We start from the raw sequence: 23,887 nt of genomic DNA on the forward strand, positions 1-23,887 counted from the left end.
CCAGATCTGCGGGCTCAGAATCTGCATTTTAACAAAACTCCCCCACCTCCACCCCCGTGATCTGTATGCACGCTATAGTTGGAGAAGCCCAGCTCTCTATAACTCAGCACAAGAGAAAAAACTGATTTAAATCAAGAAAGGCCCTAGGCCATGACAACTGGATGCCCTTTGCTATTTGGAAGTGAATTCTGAGGTAGGGCAGAAGCAGTTCCCACCTTCCAAAATCCAGAATCCTCTAGAAATGGCTTAACATTTCCACGTTTTTCATTTCAACAATGGGGCATGGAGCAGTGACAAGTCCCCCCATCTCCGTTCCCTCCCCCGGCCACAGAGCCACAAAGCCTGAGCTCTGAGAGTCTGCGTGAGGGAGAGGAACATAGATTCCTCAAGAGCTGCTATTCAAGCCATTAAGCAGCATGTGCCAAGGCTACCCCCACAATTCTGGGTCAGTCTCCATTAAGCCGCACATCTGGCTGTCACACACTCTTTTGTGGGCACAGCTCAATGGCAGCACTGATGCAGCCTCTCCTCAGGGCCAGCCCTACAGTGGCCTCCCTGTCCTCCCAGCATGTGATGTCAGGAGCACAAATGTCCTGCCAAACATTTAAGATGTTGCAGTTCACATTGTGTACATTGTATAGAGAAACACTGACGGGCAGATTTGAAATTTAAAAAAAAACCGCACACGCAGGGCCAAGATACAACCAAACTTTGTTCCATTGTTGTTCCAAACCACCAATTCAGCACAAATATGTAACTTGTATTCGTTAAGTACACAATCTTCTCTTTTTCTGTTGCGTTGTTGTAACTGGCATCCCTAGATACAGAGATTTCCTTGAAACATTTTTTCTCTAGTTTGGTGGCTATCATATTCTTGGAAAGCATGAACACAACCAGTTCATTTCAACCCAAAGATCCCCTGCATGTAGTCTCTTCAGAAAAGGCCAAAAAGGGAGAAAGCTGGTTGTATGTCTCAAACTCATCTCTCCTCCAGGGACCATCAAAGCAGATGGGGGGGTGGTCAGCTGCACGATCAAAAGGCATGAGGAAGAGGTCCTTCCCTCACTGTTGCTCAAGTGGGGCAGGAGGACCATCGCATCAGAACCAACAGGTATGCAAGCAAAATGCAGATTCTTGAGTACCAGCCCAGAATGACTGAGAGGTCTCTGGGGGTTAGGAGAATAAACCTGCATTTTATCTGACCTCTAGCAGTGAATCATAAATGAGAGTAGGAGGGCTTCAGAATTAGATAGACTTAAATCCAATTTTACTCCCCTCTAGGGGCCCTATGAACTCGACAACCTGAACTCTCTACTTCCCATGTTCTTCTCTATACAGTGCAGACAGTGGGGAAGATTAGAAGTGTGAAAGTCCAGACACAACAGGTCCTGAGAGTGTGAATTCCCTTTCCCCACTTATTCAAGTAGAGCACATTGGGTCTGCTCTTTTATCTGTGATGGGGGGTCGCTGTTTTCCCCGGGCGACAATTATTGTCACTGTATCACCAGGTTCCAGTGGAGCTCTACCAAGAGCAGATAAAATCATCAAGACTGACTCCCTCTTGCTGATGGCTGGACTGGAACCTGTTGTTCTATAGCTGCGCTCTCCAATCTAATAGCCACTAGCCCATGTGGCTACTGAGCCCTGAAGTTGTGACTAGTCCAAATGGAGACATGCTGTAAGTGAGAAATACACATTGGAACCCAAAAAACGTAATACAAAAAGAAGGACATAAAATACCCCATGAGTAATTGAGTACATATTAAAATGACAATATTCTGGATATACTGGATTAAGCAGAATATATTAAAATTATTTTCACTTGCTCATCTTTAGCCTTTTAATGTGGCTTATAGAAAATCCTAAATGACATATGTGGCTATATTATATTTCTACTGGACAGTGCTGTTCTGGAGGAAGAGCTACCCCGCCCTCCCTCCCACTCTAGCACAGATAATAAGACCCAACCTTGTAGTTATGACCTACAAAATGGGATTTCCGAACTAAGTGGGCAACGATCAGCTAGGAGAGATTTGGAGTGTCTCTTCTCTCACTGCACAGAAAAGTGGGCTCATGTAGTGTACATACCCCCTCAGGTGAGAAAGCAAGCAGGAACCTCAGGGAACGGGGCAGCTGACCAAGTACATACATCCTTAGGAGAAGAGAAGAACCATCTGAAACACTTGAGATTCAAGCCAACAATGCTAAGGAGAGGGTATGTGCTGCCTTGTCCACACCCCCTGTATGCTTTTGCTCCATTCAAGCTCACAGTCATTACACCCTGACAAGATTTTATTAGAGCAAATCCTCCAATACAATTACATGACTTATATCCTTATAAAACCTTATCATAACTAAGCCAACATTTGGGTCAACATGAAGACTGTCTCTTCTGCATAAATAATTTAGAAATAGTTATAATCACCTAATGTACTCAAATACCTACCAAAATGACTAGCCCAAGTGGATATTTCCAAAGAGGAAATGTTTGCCTATTACATTATCAGCTAATGAAATTAATATTTTCAGAAAAACACCGCCAAAGTAGATTGTAATCTGTGTTTTTTAGAGCAGATTCATAACTTAATAGAGTTTCTGGAATAGAAAGCAAACAAGAATTAACTTGATGTGTCTATCTTTGTCTAAAATTTCCAAACATCTATGTGCATATGTTTGAGGAAATTACATATAGATATCATCACCAAAATATCCAATATAGGGGGTTTGTTTTATACTTTCCTTTATACGTAGTCAGTTTCTTTACTAAGTGTTCAAAGTAGATGAAGGCATTTATCTGTGTAATGCTAGGGACTTGGTTTCTGATTGTTAATGTATGACTTAAAGTTGATCCACTAAAGAAACCTACAGAGCACCAAGATTTCACGTTTATAACCACATAGGACCACCGTGGTCCTGTGAATAAGACCAAACGTTTTTATTCAGGGAGCCGCAAAAATGCCTTGTTCCTGAGTCACGACCAGGTTCCCTATAAATTACTAGTAGAGATTAATGAAATCGGTGAAAATTCATAGATGGCCCCTCTGGACACGACAGAATATGGAGGTCACTTTTGCACACAGTCTGTTATTTTATTGCACGGGTTTCACTTAAAGAACAAAATGCACCATCATTGTTTGGAGAGTTTGGGGTCTTGGATACTGATACACTACATCAGTGTTTACACCCGTAAAGCCAAATTCAACAGCATGATTTATGTTAAACAACACCACTGCAAGATGGCTAACAAAATGAAAATAGAGAAGGGGAAGAAACTTTAAAAATGTGTTAAGTTGAAGCATATGCAAGTGTAGGATTAAAAACTACATCATACAAACCCAGAAATCAAAACTATTTTGTGGTATGTCAGTTAGAGTTATATTCACTTGGACTGTTATTTATCATATAATTAAAGCTTATTTGGTTCATTTCCTTCATACTGATGAACTGAGAATTTCAGGAAAACCATGGTTATAAAAATGATCAATCTTGAAAAAGTATGTACAGATAAATGTAAAATCACAAACTAAAAAATATCCCCACCCTCGCCCTCAACTTACAAAAGGGAAGTTTCCCATGGAGGGAAAGTTCCACAATCCCTTCCCTCCCCACCCCACATCCCCGGTTCTATTTTTCTCTATCGCTTATAACTAAATGACCTTGGAGCCGAAGAGGAGGGAGTGAACAGAGAGGCATATTTATGAGGCTCCCATTGTCATCTGTAACAGTTTGAAAAGTGTCTTTTATTTCTCTCTCTACACTCAATTCAGCAATGTTTACAAGATATTTAAAATTTAAAGAAAGAGAGGAAATATATATACATATACATATATATGTGTATATGTATATATATATAGGTGAACAACAAAGGAATGCCCAAGAAAAGAGCTATTAATGGGCAAAACCATGAGAAAAGTGTGTGGGCATTTTCTGAACTTAAGATCTCTTTTAACGCAACAAATGGGGAGGGGGTATTAAGACTAAAACATGCCAGATGGGATGCTTTTCTACAGCTTTGGCTTTGGAGCCTGGCAGTGGAGTGGGCTTCCCCCGCCTGTGGCAAGCAAAACCGGGGCCACGGGCCCGGGATCTGCAGCACCTGGGTAGGCAGGCAGCAGCCCTCTTATACGTGGGCACTCTTGGCATGAGTCGGGGAGCTGGAGCCCGAAGAGTAGTAGAAGCGGTTTTCACCAAACGACTGGGCATCTCCAGCGCAGCAGACGATGACACAGCCACCCACGAGGCACAGCACAGCCCCGATCCAGCCCGCATACAGGGAGTAGCCAAAGCTCACGATGGTGGTCTCGCGGTGGGCGCACACAGGGAACCAGATGGTGGCGACGATGGCACAGAGAGCTGGGGAGACAAAAGAGAGCTGTGACCGGGCATGCCCGTCCCACACCAAACACAGCGGGCAGGCTCCCCTTCACTCTGCAGACACGCTCCCTTAGCTTCCAGCCAACTGCAAAAAGCTCCGTACACACAGCTCTGCTCCCAGTCCAAGCCCATAGGTTTGCATCTGTTTAATGCGCCGATCCAAAGCTGGGTCAAACTGCTAGGTCCTTTATTTTTTCAACAGACACCAAAGAACTCCAAAGTAAAAGCCCAGAAATAAATCCCTGAAGCCAAAAAATGGGTATTTGCGTTTACCTACATATCTTCACTTTATGTATCTATACTTAGAATTCTATGATGATGCTTACCTAATCATATTATAATTATTCTTTACATGCCTATTTCCCATGCCAAGTCCTGAGTTCCTTGAAGGCAGGGGCCATGTCCTCCTTATGCTTGTAGACTCAGTGTTTACCTCACTCTGAGGCACAGAGTATGTGCTCACTACACACCGGCTGAATGACTAGATGGCCTGATGTATTCGGAAATGAGAAATAAAAGGATGCCCACCTCATTTTTCCACTCTGTATTCTCAGTTTGGTCAATTCATATTACAAAGACCTTGAAGAAGCTCCGAGAGTTCTCTTGCTGTGGTGGACTGTTGCCAGACATCAGTGGAGTATCGGCTAAGAGTCTGAGTTTGTGTTACACTGTTTGCAAATACACAAATAATGCTCGGAGTAAAAGAATTCACCTGTGCAAGGATTTTACGGTGATATCTGTTGTGATGAGTCACAATGGCAGAATTTTATGGTCTTCCACCAACCAGTCTAATTTTCAGACTTGGTTTAGGTTTTAAAGAGCAGGATAAGAAACAGCTTCTGGGGGCACCTGGGTGGCTCAGTGGGTTAAGCCGCTGCCTTCGGCTCAGGTCATGATCCCAGGGTTCTGGGATCGAGCCCCGCATTGGGCTCTCTGCTCAGCCGGGAGCCTGCTTCCTTCTCTCTCTCTCTGCCTGCCTCTTTGCCTGCTTCTGATCTCTCTCTGTCAAATAAATAAATAAAAATCTTAAAAAAAAAAAAAAAAAAGAAACAGCTTCTGCATCATTTAGTTCTTCCTCTCCTCCTAAGCAATGTAGCAAAACAAGGACAGGCAGGAGCCTATGAAAATGTTAAAAAAATATTTAAACCTCTACACAAGCATTGTCACATAAGGTAGCCACAAGCGACATGGGCTCTTAAAAGTTTCTCATGGGGCTAGTGAGATCAAAAAACTGTGTTCTGAATTTTAATTAATTAAAATTTAAATAACCCCATGTGGCTGGTGGCTAATGGGCTGAAGAGCACAACTCCAGACAAAGGAGCTCCATCACATCCTGTCATCTGATTTCTCACAGCCACAAGCAGGAAAGAAATTTTAGTTGAAGCTTGAAATGGGGATCACCCATTAAAGTTGGCAGATCAAAAAAATAATGGTGATGAGGTTGCCAATCATTAGCCATAGAGCCTTCGATAAATTCAAGGCAGGGCACTGCGACATTTGCTACCTGGAGGATCCTTGTCACTTTCAACTCAGCAAGCGTTTCTGATGGAAATCAAAATTTGATAGAATCACTCACCCTGAGTGATTTTCTGACTGACCTCTACGCCCACAGAGAAGAAGTATAATTTTTCTTTAAACAGAAGCACTCAAATCTAACAGCCTCATATATTAGTTCTAAACTGAAGAGAAGATTGAAGTCTTACCCACTTTGAAAGACCTCTTCAGCCATCTTAGTGCATTTGTGTAGCTTGTAAGAGGCTCTTGTTGACAATAAACTAAGCCCACCCCACAAGCTGGGCATAAATACACATAGACAGATGTGATTCCTATTATTAAAAAGCATAGATCCCTAGTAGAAGTTAGAGGAAAGAAAGCTAATTTGGGGGGTTTTAGTTGCTCAATTTGACTTTCTAAGAGCCAAAATTCACTCCATTAATCATGAACTATTCACTACTTCAGAAGTTCTTATAAATTACCTAAGAAGCAAAAATCTATCCATATGTTAATGGATTCATTTTTTCTTAAAGAGTAAGAACAATCATGCCACGTTCTGTAGTAGGTTTGTATGAGATACTCTGTGGCGATATATTGTCCTTCCGTGAACGAGTGTTCTCAAAAAGACCAGTATCAACTGAATCTTCCTTTCCAGCCTAGAGCCTCAAACGCCTGAGATACAGGGAAAAAGTCTTTTTCTCTCTTCCTCCAGCCACATATTCCAAATGCTTCCCTCACTGAGAATGCCTTGGCATACCCTCAGCAAGACACAGAGAAAGAAGAGAAAAAAAAGTCTTTTTCTGAGTCAGGACAAGAAATAGAAACTCCTTTAGAGTGTTTCAGCCGGAGAGAACTGTGCTAGCTTCTTCACATCAATACACAATCCAGCTACATAACCCTGGACCCCCAAAGGGGGGCTCATTCTGCTTGAGCAAAACAGCAACCTAGCAAAGGTTTCCAAATACCCAAGCTTGATTAGAAGGAAAAGGTGGGGAGGGAATAGCTGAATTCCATAGGAAAAAAAATATATATCTGATTTCCCAAACAACTGATTTGGTTCAATTCAACTGATCTTTCCCATAAACAATTAGCCTGGTTTCAAAACAGCTTCTGGTTCAAATTAAGTTTTATATTTTTCAGTTACTTCATATTATACATACAACACACACACACACACACACACGCACAAGGATTCCCCACACTTCATGTAAACCTAACTCAAATGTAGATTTGCTGCAGATTTTATAAAATAAAGATATATATATTTTTATATATGATCTGTATATATAAAATAAGATAAGAAATTGCCTAGTTCTTCCCCTCTTCTTAAGCAAAATAATGAGAGTATCTTCACATGGGGAAAGAATCAGGCTCAATATTCCAAAAATAATCATCAGCCTTGATTTCAATTGTTTTAGGGATTTTGTTAGATTTTATTCTAATGTAATTCACTAGAAGAAGGAAACATCAGGAAAATGTCTGAATGCTTAAATAACGAAACTCAAGGACTGAATGGGGGAACAGGTGGATGGACGGATGACAGTCTCATTTCAAGTCTACTTTCCACTTCAAACACATCAAAACTGACTTTCTAAATCATAAAACTGCAATGTGACTTTAACACACTTAAAGTTACACGCTCATGATTTACCTCATTAAAGACTTCCTTCTTTTATAATCCATGCAAAACAAGGCAAACGAGCGCCAGCAGGGTCACATTATTTCCTAGTAGATAAATGAACTCTGGGTGGATTCCTGTGGCTCTCAAAGTTGAACCACATCAAAACCACTAAAAGATGACAGGCCGCCACACAACATGAAGGGAAATGAGAGGTTCGCTGGAAACAGTGACCTTCAAGTGAACTCAGAATGAAGAATGTTTAGAAACTAAAAAAGAAGAGTTTACTCAATTTCGGCATGGTTTGAAGGGAAAGGGGGATGTTTTCATCAGTGAAGTTAAAATGCAAGTTAAGTCATTACTTAACTAAAAGATGTGAAATATTAATAAAACTGGCAATAATGTTTGGCTTTTTTAGTGATATAGAAGGCTGGCTAGATTTATTTCTATTTGCAGACACACACACACACACACACAGAGTTTATAATTCTTCTCCCAATTATTTGGAGAAAATAAAGAAAATGCTTTCCTAAAAAAGTCAGTTATCCATAAGGCAAAGAAAATTGAAGAAAGAAAGAGAATCTTTGTTGCTTTTCTTTTCATGTCAGCACGATGTATTTTTTTTAATATTTTATTTATTTATTTGACAGTGAGAGATCACAAGTAGGCAGAGAGGCGGGCAGAGAGAGAGGAAGGGAAGCAGGCTACCGGCTGAGCAGAGAGCCCGATGTGGGGCTTGATCCCAGGCCCCTGAGATCATGACCTGAACCGAAGGCAGTGGCTCAACCCACTGAGCCACCCAGGCGCCCCAGCACAATGTATTTTTAAAGTAAGTCTCTAACAGTAACTCAGATTTTTCAATCTATTTCTCTTCTTCTACCTTCCAAAGATGCAACAGTTAACCGCACATGGGGGTGGGGGGAGCAGGAATCTGTCATTTGGGAGGGAGCAGAAAGTGAAAATTGAGAAGAAGGAGGAGGAGGAAGAGGAAGAGGAGAAAAGAATATTAAAGAAAAGAGAAGAGAAGAGAAGAGATGAGACAAAAAGAAAGGAAAAGAAAAGGAGGAGGTGGAGGCGAGCAGAGAAGAAGAAGGTTTCACCGTGTAGATACAGATTTTTCCGGACTTGGTGCTCTCACAAGTAGAACTCGCTGCTCTTCATGGAATAAAACTGTTTGCCTCTTTTGGTAAGTTTCAAATAATGTAATACAATGTGTTCATTAGTTCATAGAATATAGCCTTACTAAATTAACAATGATCCTCGTGTAGCCAAACACAGAAAATAGTTGGAGAGGGAACTGTAGAGCAATGAAAGGTACTTGCAGCTTTTTATTTCTTTAGGGATTAGATGACATATAGTAACATAGTTAAATAAAATTAGTAAATGTGTGTTTGACTTTCAAGGCAATTTAGAGAGAGAGGGAAAGACTGACAAAGAGGTCCAAAAAGGCAGAAGAGCCCAGATTCTGTTATTTCTTCCTTTCTCCAATGAACACCTCTGATTTCAGGCTTTGTCACTTTCCAAGCTAAGAACTCACAGTACCTTTGAAAGCATTATTTCTAGCACAAAGAAATATTTCCATTAAAATCACATAAATTACTCTGAATGATATAAGTAATACTGGAAGAAAATCTTCCTTGATATTATATCTGAGATTTGCTTCAAAAAAACTCTGGGGACTGGAAGAAAAAAAAACACATAAATGAAACAGATTAGCCATGAGTTCATTATTGAGAATGAGTTTGGGTTATATTATTTTTTCTACTTTTGGGTACATATGAAATTTTCCACAATAAAAACTGTTTTTTACATCTCTCTCCCAAGGCACCTGGGTGGCTCAGTCATGATCCCAGGGTCCTGGGGTGGACCCCCATATCAACTCCCTGCTCATTGGGAAGCCTGCTTCTCCCTCTCCCACTCCCCCTGCTGTGTTCCTTCTCTCACTGTCTCTGTCAAATAAATAAAATCTTTTAAATAAATAATCAATCTCCCTCTATTTAAACATTTGACAATGCACTTATTGCTGCCTTCTACAACTGATGCTATTATCTAAATAGCAACTAACTTTAGCTTTGTTCCAACTAACTCAAGGCAACAAGTAAAGATTTCTAACAAGCTATTGGAGTCACATTTATTTGTTGTTTCCTGATAATCTGAATCTAGAAAAATTTTAGTTTTTCTTTTTTCTTTTTTAATTTTTGATTCTCTAAATTTTGACTTAAGAAAACATAGCTGCCAAAGGACATACTCCTCTTACACAACAACTTTTATGAAGATCTAATATTTAAAACAATCATGAAGTCAATGGAATATTCGACGACATTATTTTCCTGGCCTGCTGTCGACATTTTTTCCTTTTATTTCTATTTCACACATCATTATCTTTTTTTTTTCCCCCATAACTTTTTTTAAAAGCTGGTCCCATGGTTATTTGTTGTTTTTTTTTTGTTTGTTTGTTTGTTTTTAATCACAGAACTTAGGGATGGGACAGACTTCATAAAGCAGTTAATTCTTCCAAGTGTACCGACAGGGCCATTTTAAGGCACAACCATACTAAAGATGCCACAACCTTTCCACTACCTATATGAAATTTGATTTACATTATGAGCTTGTTTGTGTAAAGCTAATGAGTTTAGAGAAAGGCTCTTTCCATCTCTTCTCTTAAGACTCCATCCAGGCTTGAGGGCATCACTATTTACTCCAAACTGAAGGGTGGCTTTTCCTAGGACATCTGATTCTGTGTGCATGACAAGATCAATCTCTCCCACACTTGCACACACCCTTTACTTTATTGCAATTCCATTACTGACCTGTAAGTTCCAAGTTAAAAACAGCTTTTTTTTTTTTTTAACAAAATACGATTCCTACGGCCATAATTTGAAAGAGGAGGAGAGAAATGAGAGGAACCCACGGAAGGAGGAATATATACTTCCTCTCCTTCCATTCCTTACCCCGTCTCCCCAAGAAACACCCCAATCAAGTACTTTCTAAGTCACAGTGAAGTGAGAATGAGATCAGACCAGAACTGAGCCTGACCGTTTTTAGGTGGGTAGTTTAACATGACTTCCTATGATGGGATGGGCAAAAAAACTCCCAACTATTTATTGATCTGTTTTTTACAAAGCAAACAATGGAAATGTCTCCACTAGACCAGGAGAGGACCTAGCATTTCCAGGAACAGCTCCCTGACTCTTCTGACCAGTGTCATGTATGGAGATTACCCCGCAGGAATCAGACATGATCAAAAGAATACTCAATGGCCCTCTGGGTTAGCTCTCTATTTCCTCTACGGTTAGAGGACTGATAACAGTAGCGATGATAATAGCAACCATTTGCTGAGGACTTACTATGTGCCAGACACCAGGCTAAATAATTTGCATACCTCCTTACACTATTCTTACCAACCTCAGATATAAGCATTACCTCTTTTCATATAAAGGCTCAGAGACATTAAGTAACTGTCCCAGTTCACACAGCTGCAAAGTAGGAGATCTGAGATTCCGTACAGTTGGTCCCACTCCCAGTGATAAGATAAAGCAGCTCAGGGCATAGGCACCTCCTGTCTTGGTAGGGGCTCTTAAAAAGACACCGATGAGATTAGCCTGGATCCATCCTAGTTCTGAGGAGTCCGCTACATCAGGCTCCCATTCCTTCCCCCAAAGCAGGACCAAATCCTCACACCATTAAACTTAAAACTATTGAGAAGATAAAGTTATTGTACAACAGACACGATTTTTTAAGCTTGTGGAAAAATAAAACTTTTTAGGGTCAGGAAGAACTGACTTTAATTAATAGTGCATACAGTTTCCATACCCAGATTAGCTTCGGTATTGTTTTCAGTGCCCAGGCCCCAAACCCCCAGTGCTGCCCAGTCCATTTTGGTCAGGGACCACACCTCAACTGGGGCATTACTGGTGACCCCTAGGATCCAACAGGGGCCCAGCACTGGCTTCCCAGGGCAGGCATTAGAAGCCAATCCCAAGCAACACAAAGGGAGCTTTCACTCACTCTAGCTCCTCCCACCCACTGCCAATAGGGGAACTGAGGCACTAGGCTCCAGAGAAGACCCAGAGAGGCCAGCGGGTGCCATGACTGGTTCCAGTCAAAACAACATCCAACCTGAAGGCAAGCCGTGACTCACTGAGAAATAAATCTGACAGGAGCCATCCAAGAGGCAGCAGGTAACACTGGAAATTCAAAGCTACAAGAGGGTAGTGTGCTCACTCCATCCTAATAGCGAGTGGCCAGAAGGTTGCAGTTGCCCTGAGAAAGTCCGAGCCCTCAAAGGCCCTCCATGTGTTCACTCCAGGCAGTAATGGGGGACTGAGGAACTCACACCACTGCCGGTCCACCTCACGTTCCTCTCTACGATTCTGTGCACGTATACCAACCAACCCACTCGGAAAAGATAAAAAAAAAAAAACTTTAATTCAGCTAGGAAGTTTCAAACAACTGGTTGTTATTGTTCGTTTGATAAGCCTCATTACTCATTCGGATGATTCAGTTGTTTTTAGGGTTTTTTTGAATACCAACTCATCCATACATACTTGATTTTAGATCTTTATTTTCCACAGGGTTTGGGTTTTTTTTTTCTTTTCCATATATTCTCTTAGTGGATATTCTATGACTCTCATATGGAAGGCCAGAATTTCTAAAAATGAACAGCTAACCCAACAGATTCACCCGCTGGTCTGGCATCCTCAGAGACAGAGAGAGCCTAATGTGAGGCAGGTAACAATGGCAACTGCCTAGAATGAGAATCCTCCTGGATTCCGCACACCGATTTACGTGTAGAGCTTTGTTCTAACTGTTGGAAAGGGAATTTGAATGTAAAGATCTGACCTCCAAAAACACTGTGACAGAGGACCCTGTGAGTTAGGGGAATCACCTGACACTGATTCTGTATTCCCTGTGGCGCTCCCACACAGATTCTTTGTGCCTGGAACCAAAATGTCCACGCCCAGATTCTTCTCCAGAAATGACAGTGGTCCTCTGGTCTTTTCACCCCTGTTGCCCAGTCCCACACACACCCACACAAGCCCCTCCTCTGAATTCTCTGTGGCTTCACAAGTCCCTGAAAACCTCCATCCCTTTGCAGTCTTGTGAAATAGCACCCCTCCCTCTCATGTCCCCTTACCTCACCAAAGTCACTGTGGCCAACCATTACTTAGTGGCACTGACCCATGTCACGCTGACCCTTCCCCTTCAACATCTAGTCTGATACCAGTTGGGGGATGGGAATTCCTGGACTCAGGAGAAGCTGACGCTATGCCTAACCCACAGACAGACCAGCTGCTGTTCAGGAATGTATCAGTGCACTTTGCAACAAGAGCTGGTGTTCTTAAAATTCATGTCTTCTATTAGGACTTAAGATGTGCTGGCAGAATTAGCATTCAAGAAAAAAGTAGAATGAAATGAAACCACTGAAAAGAGCAGAGCTAGAAGGATCCTCCCTAGGTTGTTAAACCCTCTGTGTGCAGGTGCAACCAGGAAAACTGAGAGAGCTCATGCCATTTCCTCGGCCTGGGGCCCTCCCCCCATCCTCCCTTCAATCCATGATCTTGACTACCTTCTCTTCGACCCTCAACACTCATCACTGGGGATCTCCAGTCTGGCTCAGGTTCCTTCCTATGTGTGTGCACACCCTCTGCGCCATTTTTAGATGAGCCCATGCCACACTCTATCGAGATGTCCAGGGACACTCAAAACAGAGAATGCCTTTCTCCCCCTGTGTCCTCAATGCCAACCATGATGCCTGGCCCTCAGATGCTCCATGAGTCCTTACTGAATAAAAGATTAAGGGACACCTGCCTGGCTCAGTCAGTAGAGCATGTGACACTTGATCTTGAACTTGTGAGTTTGGACCCCACACAGGGTGTAGCAATTACTTAAAAATAAAATCTTAAAACAAAATAAAATAATTGAATCATCAGTAGTGATCTACCACCCTCTGCATCTTTCTTTTCTCTTGCCCTCCTCTTTCTCTACTCTTTCTTTACATATTAAATGAAGTTCTCAACTGTAGCTACAAATAAGAATCACCTGGAAACTTTCAAAAAACCCACTTTGCTTGGCCTGATGCCCAGTAATTCTGAATGCTGGGATCTGGGCGGAGGTGTTCCCAAGAAAGGGATTCCACTGTGAAGCCTGAGTGGACAGCCACTGTGTCACTCTCTTCTGTCCCCTGGTCTCTCTCTTAAGTATACCCTCAAAACCCTTTTTTCCTTTTGCTTTTTAATTTTTTTCATGTCCAGTGACTCCTGCAGACATTACTTATCCCTCTGCCTCAACAACCCATGAAACATAAAGAGATACACATTACGGGGGGTTTTCCCGGGTGGATACACCCAGCTGCCTTTCCCATGCCTCTTGAACTCAATGAAGCAGCAGCAAGATCTGAGATTCATCGCATTCACTCCAAGTTGGGGAGCTACATAGAAAACTCTCTTACCCAGCAGAATGAGCAGCACACCAGCCAGCTGAGCCCGCCTGTACTTGGCCACACCGGGCTCATGGCCCATCCGAATGCAGGGGAGAACCGTCAGCAGCAGGAGAATGGCAGGCAGCCCCAGGACCGAGGCTGCAATCATCAGGGCTCGGCAGGCCTGGACATAGCCTGGACACAAGAAAATGACAGGAGCATTAGCCAAGGGTCCCCTTGGAGCCTACACCATGGCTCAAGGGAATTCAATACCATCCACCTTCCTCTGGCTGCATTCCAGGACTTAGCATGTAAATGCTGTCGAAGATCACTTCACATCTTCAGCATTTTTTTTTAAGATTTTACTTATTTATTTGACAGAGAGATCACAAGTAGGCAGAGAGACAGGCAGAGAGAGAGAGGGAAGCAGGCTCTCTGCTGAGCAGGGAGCCTGATGTGGGGCTCGATCCCAGGACCCTGAGACCATGACCTGAGCCGAAGGCAGAGGCTTAATGCGCTGAGCCACCTGGGCGCCCCACATGTTCAACTTTTAAAGTGACCAACAAGGGAGGCAGGAGGCTGGAGAGACTGAGTGGAGACATCTGGCTCCCAAGATCTAAGGGGCCAAGAGTCCAACTATACCATTACATCACCTTACCATTACATCACCTTACAAAAGAGTCAGATTAAAACTCAAGCCCTCCCAGATGCCTTCTGTGATGATCTGTGCTGATTCCAGCCTGCTCCTGATACGTTCTGCCTGGGTGACTGCGGGCAAGTTACCAAGGGCTCTCCTCACTGATCATGAAGAAATTGTCGTAGTGCCTATATCTCTCTAAAAGAATTCAATTAAGATTAAATTAGTTAACTCATGCAGTGTTTAGAACAGTGCCTGGCACATCTGAAGTATTCCAAAAAGATTAGCTATTAGTATTGGTGTTATTTCTCTGTGGCAGTGCCGTCATTTTATCTTCGGGTGTACGAGGTGATTTTGTCCCTAACCATGTGCTTTTAATTCCCATTGTATATAGTATGTGGTCCTAACTGAACTAAACTAAGACTCTGGATTCCTCTCTTGGTTTTTCCCCCGATGCTGCTGTGCTCATGAATCCTGACGCCTGCTGATGGTCAGGCGCCATCTCCTGCCTCAGCCAATCTCCTGGGCATGTTTCCACAACCATCGGCCATCACTTTAAAGGCGTCTTTCCAGGGACACCTGGGTGGCTCAGTCGGTTAAGCATCTGCCTTTGGCTCAAGTCACGATCCCAGGATCCAAGGATTGAGTACACATCAGGCTCCTTGCTGAGCGGGGAGCCTGCTTCTCCCTCTGCCTGTTGTTTCCCCTGCGCACGCGTGCTCTCTCTCTCTTTCTCTCTCTCTCCCTGACAAATTAATAAATAAAATCTTTACAAAAGGAAGGAAGGGAGGGAGGGAAGGAAGTAAGAAAAAAAGGCATCTCTCCAGCCCCCAAAATTCCTAGAGGACAGACACCTGCCTTGGTCTTCGTGGAGCTAACACAGTCCCACAGCAGATGATATAAACATACAACTATGAAAAAAAAAATACAAGTATGAACGAAGGAATAAGAAGTTGAATAATAAGAGTGGAGCAAAACCAAATGAACTTTATGCTGTCATACAAAATGCCAGGTAACAACTTCATTAAGAAACAGATTACAATATGTGCAATATTTATGTGAAATAAATCTGACAATATACTGGCAGAATATGGCAGACTTAAATGTGTTGTTTCTCATTAAAACACTCTCCCTCCTCCCAAAAAAAAAAAAAAAAGGAGGGGGTTGTATTTGTTGCTCTCCCTTTTTCCACTCAGAGGGAATTAGGGCTAGTGGCCTGGGGGAGGTAAAGTTAGAGACCAAGCCAAAAATGAGTCCCGATTTCTGCCTCACACACACAAGACTCTAGTACCAAATCTGGCCAGCCTGCCCTGTGCACTAAGCCCCAACTGCAACACTGTCTTTTAGCAAGATCTAGTTTGCCAGAATTCAGGGTTACTCTTCTAGCCACTGCCCATCTCAGCTTCTTTAAAATGAAAGTTAAACAATCAATCAACTGTCTGTTGACTTGAAGACCCCCCTAGGGAAGAGCCAGAGGATTCTGCGGCAGAACCTCTGACCGAAGTCCAGTGCCCCTGCAGCTTGTAGGAAAGCCAAGGTGAACACAGGAGGTTCTGAAATTCATGGTGCAGGCTATGTACTCAAGGCCAGGGCCACGTCTGAAAAATCAAAGATGGAGACCAAGATCTGTTCCTATAACCACCCAAGTACAAGGTAGGGGGATAGCAGGAAGGATTAGACCCTCCCTAAAATGTACTCCATCTGTAGAATGGTCTGTTCTCTGAAAATAAACCACTTGACTCTGAATGCTCAGGAAACTTATCTTTGGGGGAAAGAAAAAAAGAGTAATTTTATGCCATGCCCAGCTTTTAATTAAAAAATTACAGCAGCAATTTATGAAGCTTCTACTATGTCAAGGGAGGTTTACATTTCTCATATCATTTAATCCCCCAAAACCACTCTGAAAGAGAGGTGGTTGGTTTCATTTTGATTTTTAAAGAAGACAACTGGGGTTCCCAGAGATTACTAGTAAATTGTTCTAAATCATCCAGATGATGAGCATTGGCTCCCAGAGTCTAACCCCGGTCTACCAAGGCTGCCATTGGGTGAAGGTGAGTGCAGATCTGGGTTCCCGGGACCTCTGTCATTCTGAAAGTTCAAAATGGAGTAGAAGCGGTGCCTATATGGCTCAGTCAATAGAGTAAGTGACAACTGATCTCGGTGTCCTGAGTTTATGACCCATGTTGGGTATAGAGGTTAATTTAAACAAACAAAAAAAAATTTTTTTTTATTTCTAAGAAATGGAAAAGAAGATAGTGCTTGGCAGGACTGACATGCACTGTGTGCACCAGCTGTATTCCAGCATCAGTGCCTGGTACAGAAGATGCAAAGAGAGCAGGATGACATCTCTATCCTTAAGGAATTTATAATGTGGTACAAAAACTTGACTCACAATGAACAAAAAGTCAAAATATGCCCTGATGATGATAAGACTCAAATACTAGGACAGCAAGGAGGAAGGGGAGATTGATTCGAGCTCCAAGGACTGGGAAATAGGAGAAACTTGTGGGGAGGCTTAAAGTGGGGAACAAAGTCTCCAGGGAGCTAAAGGCTCCCCCAGCAGATGGCACAAAGCCAAAGCCTCCCAGACTGGCATTGGAGCTCAGTTACTCCACTCATTAAGGAAACTAAAATAGGCCTTTAACCAACTGAGCCTTCCAGGAGCCCCAATTTTTTTTTCAGGATAGGCCTTTAAATGGGTACCATCAGGATGCGGGGGTGGCTCAGGTGATTGTCTGTCTTCAGCTGGGGTCATGATCTCAGGGCCTGGGATGGGGTCCCCCCAACTAGGACCCCTGCTCCCTGGGGAGTGTGCTTCCCCCTCTGCCCCTCCCTGTCCCTCCACACCTCCCCTAGCTCGGGCTCTCTCCCTCTCTTGTCTCTCTTTCTCAAAATAAATAAATAAAATCTTTAAAAATAAGTAAGTAAGTAAATAAATAAATATGCACCATCCTCAAAGGCTAGCAGGAGAGAAGGCAAATCGTGTATAGGTTAAATCCGCTGGCAGGGCAGAGATAAAGAGCAAAACCCCGAAGGGGAGCCTGCTACCTAGCCAATCACCCAACTGGCTCAGGGTTACATCTGAATTGAAACCATTGCCCAGAATTGTTCAAGGAGAAGCAAGTGAAGATGGGGGGCTGGGGGGAGCGCCAGCTGGCGGTGGAGGGGTGGAGGCCAGACAACTCTCTCCTCTTCCCTCTCAGAGACATCTAGATGGGAGCGAGCGACCCACGGCAGACCCCCCCCCCCCCACCACCACCACCGCAGGATGAGCGCGCCCTCCGGGAGGCAACACCCTTTCCCTATCAGACTATCAGAACCGAGAGGTGCAGACCGGGGGAGGAGAGCGGACCTACATTTCCACTGCGGGGGGCAAGGGGTGGGGAAAGCAAGACAGGCCCCCGGGTCCACTGACTGGCATGCACTGGACTGACATGCACCAGGGAACCCACCTGCTGGGAACTGGGAGGGCCGGGACTCCTCACCAGTACCACGAAGACCTGAGAAACTCGGCTGGCTACTGTTCAGATGGCTGGAATGCTAGCTTTTCCCTTCTCCTCGTCCTCGTTCTGGGTGGGATCTAACTCAAAAGGAGGGAGGGGGGCTTACAGTTCTTCTGACCCACTGACGGTGGGAGCATGGGGTAGGTGGGTGACAGTTATTAACATGGACAGAGCTCCAAGTATGTGTCCACGTCTCAGTTCAGTAACTTCTCAGGGTGGCTCAGCCAGGAGCCCTACTATCATCCCAAATTCCAGACAAGAGAAACTGAGGCTGGGAGAAGTTAAATTCAGGGCTACCTAATCCCTTTAAGACATGGTGGGACTGAAGGTGTCAAAAATGTGTCCATCAAGGCCTTAAAACGTTTCTGGGATACGTTCCTGGGAAACGTCAAATGCACCCATCCCCAGTCTGTCCCGAGGATCAGGGTTAGGAGCAGCCACTCAGAGGTGGGGTCCTTACCCGGCAGGATGAGGATGTCCACCAGGGGCTTGCAGTGGTACAGCCCCGTGGCCATGACGCAGTCGGCCCACAGCCCCTTGGAGCCCAGTTCGTCCAGCTTGCGGCAGGTGGGGATGGTGTAGCCACAGGTCACCACCCAGTCATTAGTGGACGTGGTGACGATGATGCCGATCCAACCCACGAAGCTCGTGACGAAGCCCACTACCTGCAGGCACGTGGCCACCATCGTGGCCGCCACCCTGGCGTCCCCGGGCCTAGCCCCTCACTAGCTGTGCCCGCGCCCGGGACCGGACGGCGCCTGCCCGGGTCCTCTCTCCCCTGCGCTCGCGAGCGGCTGACCGGCGACGGCCGGCTGCGGGACGCTGGAGGCGGCGGCAGGCCGGGAAAGGCTGAGAGCCGCGCTCCGACGGCACTACGCGCTCGGCGGGGACAGTGGCGCGACTGGGCACTGCGCCCCCGCCCCCCTCTTTAAACCCCGTGGACCCGGCCGGCGAGCGCCAATCGGTGACGGCCCGGGCGAGCCGGCCAATCGCGGGGCGGGGCCCGGGGTGGGATGTACGGGGAGCAGGGTTAGGGAGGGGGGCGCTGAGGCCTCGGCGCTCAGCCCCGCGTCGCGCGGCCCGGGGTTGGGAAGTCAAAGAATTCGTTCCAGGTCCAAGAAATGGAGAGAACATCAGGCGTGGGCTCTGTTTTGCTGCAAATTATTTCTCTTCTTGCCGCCCGTCTCACATCTCTGGCTCTGGGTCTCGTCTTCGCTCCGGTCTCCTCTCCTCCCCATTGGTCTGCCCGCCCAGCTGAGAGCAGGGACTGGCGTCCTGGAAAGGGGGCCTGGTCCAGTTCCTCCGCCGCCCAGGAGAGTAACAACGGATGAACTGAGAATTGTCCTGAGAAACAGAGGCGAAGCGCCCAGCATTCCAGGGATACTAGAGGAAAGAAAATGATCCTTTACTGTGGGTGACAAGCGTCACAGGTGGCCATGGCCATAATACCAGTGTCGATAACAATAACAACTTATCCAGCTGTACTGCCATGTACTGTGTGCGTGCGTTTATATTCCTGTATCACCTCATTCTCATAACTACCCTCTGTGATAGGAACAAATGTTTACCCGTAATAGGCGTAAAGAAACAGCATGAGAGATTAAATTGCCCAAGGTCACTCAGCTAGGAAGAGGGAGAGGTCTTGGGCCCATCTCACTTTCCCTGGTTAACCATTCCTTGGCACCTCTCCTGATTATCACTAAAAGGCTCAAGTTCCCCATTTGACACATTCAAAGCTAGGCTGACTGTAAGTTAATATTTGCGCTCCACCGAGAGCTCTGCCTAGCCTAGAGTGAGCATGCTAGGAGTGTACTTATCATCACTGTCACCTTTAAGCCTCCTTCTCTCTATGAATCAAATAAGACCCATTATATGTCCGTTTTTTTTTCATGCAGAGAAGTCCTTCTCAGCTGTGTTTACATTAAATGGTTTCAATCCCCTTTGATACATTTGGCATATCTTATTATATCCCTCTATTAACAATCATGAGATCTAAAGATGAGGAGGGTTTCAGCAGACACAAAAACTTCCTATTCAATCCTCTAAATCTAAATCTAAGATATGGATCATAAATCACAGCTACTAAGCTTTCCCATATCTATGCTGGGTGTCAGGGCCAATCACTGTCTTCTAGGGAAAACTAGCCTGGAAGAAAGCCCAAAGAAATCCAACGCAGGAGCAGAAAAGGCTGACAAATAGATGACAGAGCTTCAAGCAGGAGAGCTTGAAGAACACCCGGAGAGCCCAGTTGTAACAATACAGACTGGGTGCCTGGCTTCAGATCCTGGCTCAACCACTTTCTAGCTGTGACACCAAGTTGCTTCATCTCTCCCGGCCTCAGTTTTCTTATTTGTAAAATAGGGATGAAAATAGTGGCTACCTCATGGGTTTCTTGATTATTAGGTGAGTTAATATACATACAGAACTTAAAACAGTATCTGGTACAGAGTACATGCTCAGTAAACCTGCATAATGATTCAGAACTCTTGCTTCTGCATCTTATGTTCTCCCTGCATTCATACAATTTGATTTGTGGAAACTACTGTACAAGAATATGTCTGTTTTTTGAGGAAGCCGTTGTGTTTGGGAGCATTTTGTCACCTGGATGTTTTCGGATATTTCCTCACAACATTTTAAAAAGAGAGAGAGCACTTTTGTATTAAGAACAATAGAAAACATAAAACCCATGCAACATCAATTCATTGAGAAAGCAACTGTGAAATCTGCACTCTTGTAACTCCATTAGCATTTAACGTTCTAACAGTAAAGATTCAACCAATCAGAATTTAACAATGTTCAGGTCAACCACAGGTCACACACTCAGAGGTATTTGTAAAGCCAAATTTCAGAACTCAAGACACTAAATGGTAGAAAGAGCTGTCAGGTTGTTAAGATCTTGGAATGGAACCTCCTGAATTTATATTCCATTTTTATCTCTGTGTTGTCCCTTAACCTGTGTAATTCTCCGGTACTCCATCTATAAAGTGAGAATAGCAGATGACTCATAGGGTTATTGTGAAGGTCAAGTGAGAGGACTTATACAAAGTTTTGTATATGTATATATACATACATATACATACACACATATATATTATAAATGTTAACCACTGTTAATATAGTCATAAGTAAAATGGATCAATGGAAAATATGAATTGCTTTTGATAAAGACTAAAGCTAAAATAATTGGGCCATAATTATCATTATCTATTAACAGAAGAGAAATCCTAAGATGAATGTCTAAAGAATCAGATGTACAAAAGGCCACTGAAGGAAGACCAGCAAAGTGTAACCTCTTTGAATAAATTAGCCACAAATAAAGAGAGAATCTGTCCCTTGGAAAGGAAGTAGGGCAGCATGGACGTGCAGGAGATGGTATAGTGGCGAGACTCCAAATTGCTCTGTACAGTGAAGTCCCTGAAGCTATTTTTGCTGAGGAACTTTTCCAAAAATCATCCAAATTCCTTGGCTGTGGTGACTTTTCTCCCTGAGACTTCCTTTTGATTAAAAAACGACTTCCCACATAGCATAACTTAATAAACTGATCTTCCTAGTCTACCACAAACCCAGGTACCATTTTAGTTACAAAAGGCAGTTTCTCAGAGTCCAGTCACCCCAGATAATTGTCAACAGTGGGTCCCCAGTACTGTGAGACAAGGTCTATCCAGTAAATTTTCTCTCAGAAAACTTTGTCTTGCCAGCTCCTCACATTTCGACTGTATAGCACAGAACTAGTGACATAAAGCTGAAATCCCATTCCAGGTCTTCCAACCCTAAGTCCAATATTCTTTCCATTATTGAAAGTGTAAGAAGGATCTTTCCTTCCTTAATCTTATTCAAAAATAGGGGTGCTTAGTCGGCTAAGTGTCTGCCTTCAGCTCAGGTCATGATCCCAGGATCGAACCCAATGTTGGGCTCCCTGTTCACTGGGGATTCTGCTTCTCCCTCTCCCTCTGTCATTCCCCCTGCACATGCTCTCTCTCTCTCTCAAATAAATAAAATCTTTTTTAAAAAATCTTATTCAAAAATATGTAAAGGAGAGCGTGAGAATGACGGTCACTGACCTAAACCCCACAAGTGTACTGAACAAAGAAGACGGCCTGGTTAACTGTTCTTCTATCATTTCCACCTGAACATAGTCAGTCACATGCCTGTGATTCAGTTAGAGCATGAACGCACATGCCTTTGGCAAGCGGGTCTGCCGACAAGCAGCAAAAGCCGACCTAGAAAGCAAAATTTGGGCCAAAGGAGTGAGCTTGCAGCGACTACTAGTGGTTGTCTTTTATCATTGCATGGTTGGTAAAAAACATTTTCTGTGTAAAGTAGCCTATGAGTTGCAGAGAACCAAGATTAACAGCAACTTCCCACATGCCAATGCGCAGTCATTAGCCCCAAATGCAGTATACACTTCTCTGTAAAAAGCTTTCCTCATAGGGATGCCTGTATGGCTTAGCTGGTAGAACCTGCAACTCTTGATCTCAGGGCTGTAAGTTCAAGTCCCATGTTGAATGTAGAGATTACTTAAAATCTTAAAAAAAAAAAAAAAAAAAGTTTTCCTCACATATTAAGAAATATGCTTCTCTTTAGAAAACCAAACGTGAAAACATAGGACATATACGATACCACTTGGATGAGATTATTCATTTAAAAAGTAAATACTTCTAGTAGGACCCCCTTTAAAAGGATAATTCCTCTAGTTGTAACACAAAATTTCAAAGACACACACATTTTTAGAAATATTGTAGCACAAATTCATAGTGTAAACAAATGTCTCCAAAATTGTAAGCAAATGTCTCCAAAAAGTCCATTCATAGACTTTAAATGAAATGCCTGTGAGTTTGGGGGTTTTGTCTATTTTGTTGATCACTGAAATCTGAGTGTGGCCCAGTGTCTGGCAGACACAGAGGCACTCTGTCCATATCTCTTGAATGGAGCTGATTGAAATGTTCTCCCAAAAAAGGAGAGACTTCATTTGGCCTCCAAGTTTCACTAGGATGCTGTCTTAGTCTGTCCCAGCTGCCATAATGGAATACCATAGACTGGGTGGTTTATAGACAACAGAAACATTTCTCACAGTTCGGGAGGCTAGAAGTACAAGATCAAGGCACCAATCAGCAGATTCTGTGTCTGGTGAGAATCCTCTTCTTGGTTCATAAACGGCAGTGTTTTGGCTGTGTCCTTAGATGATAGAAGGGTCAAGGGAATTCTCTGGGGTCACTTTCGTTAGGGCACTAATCCCATTTAGGCGGCCTACACTCACGTCACCTAATCACCCTTGAAAGATTAGGTTTAACCGGTGATTTCAGGAGGACACAAACATCTAGTCCATAGCAGCTGGGAATCTGAAGAAGAAGAAATCAGGAGGTAGGGATCATAACTGGTGTGAGAGCAGGCAAGAGGCAGACTGAAGGCCCTTTGTGGTCTCAGTACCCACCTGCTGTGCTTGGTAAAGAAGAGCTTTCTCCAGTAAGGAACGTGTGCTGCTCAGGTCTCAAGCAGGACAATCTCTGATTACCTAGAGATCCTGGCTCAGTCAAGGTATCTTCACTGAGAGCAGAGCACTTTCACAAAGTTCTTCCATCTAGAATTTCGACTTCAGCTACTGGGGGTAGGGGGGTTGCCTTTTCAGGGTCCCATTTCTTGGCCTGCGTGATGCAATTAAAAACCATTCCTGCAGAGGCCATTTTATTCCAGATTTCCCCTCCTTCCACTTAAAGATGAAGCAAAATAATGAAAGGCTGCATCTGGATTGTTAGGTTTGAGCCCTTTCCAGAATGTTTTCTGTCCTCTGCCTTCAAACGGCTATTCATCTGCTTCTGTATCAGAAGTTTCAGAATACACTG

The 23,887-nt window shown here is 43.9% G+C and overlaps 1 protein-coding gene across 1 annotated transcript; it reads right to left on the reverse strand.

Annotated features, from left to right (window-relative positions):
• Nucleotides 1-3,068: 3,068 nt before the first annotated feature.
• CLDN11 (claudin 11) lies at nucleotides 3,069-18,930 on the reverse strand. Its single transcript, XM_059391563.1, has 3 exons — nucleotides 18,508-18,930; nucleotides 13,938-14,102; nucleotides 3,069-4,353 (listed from the first exon to the last, which is right to left on the reverse strand). The coding sequence occupies exons 1-3, from the start codon at nucleotides 18,731-18,733 to the stop codon at nucleotides 4,121-4,123; spliced, it is 624 nt and encodes a 207-aa protein (XP_059247546.1). The 5' UTR covers nucleotides 18,734-18,930; the 3' UTR covers nucleotides 3,069-4,120.
• Between the last annotated feature and the right edge of the window lie 4,957 nt (nucleotides 18,931-23,887).

Source organism: Mustela nigripes, chromosome 2 (genome assembly GCF_022355385.1).
Source record: "Mustela nigripes isolate SB6536 chromosome 2, MUSNIG.SB6536, whole genome shotgun sequence".
NCBI classification, from domain to species: domain Eukaryota; kingdom Metazoa; phylum Chordata; class Mammalia; order Carnivora; family Mustelidae; genus Mustela; species Mustela nigripes.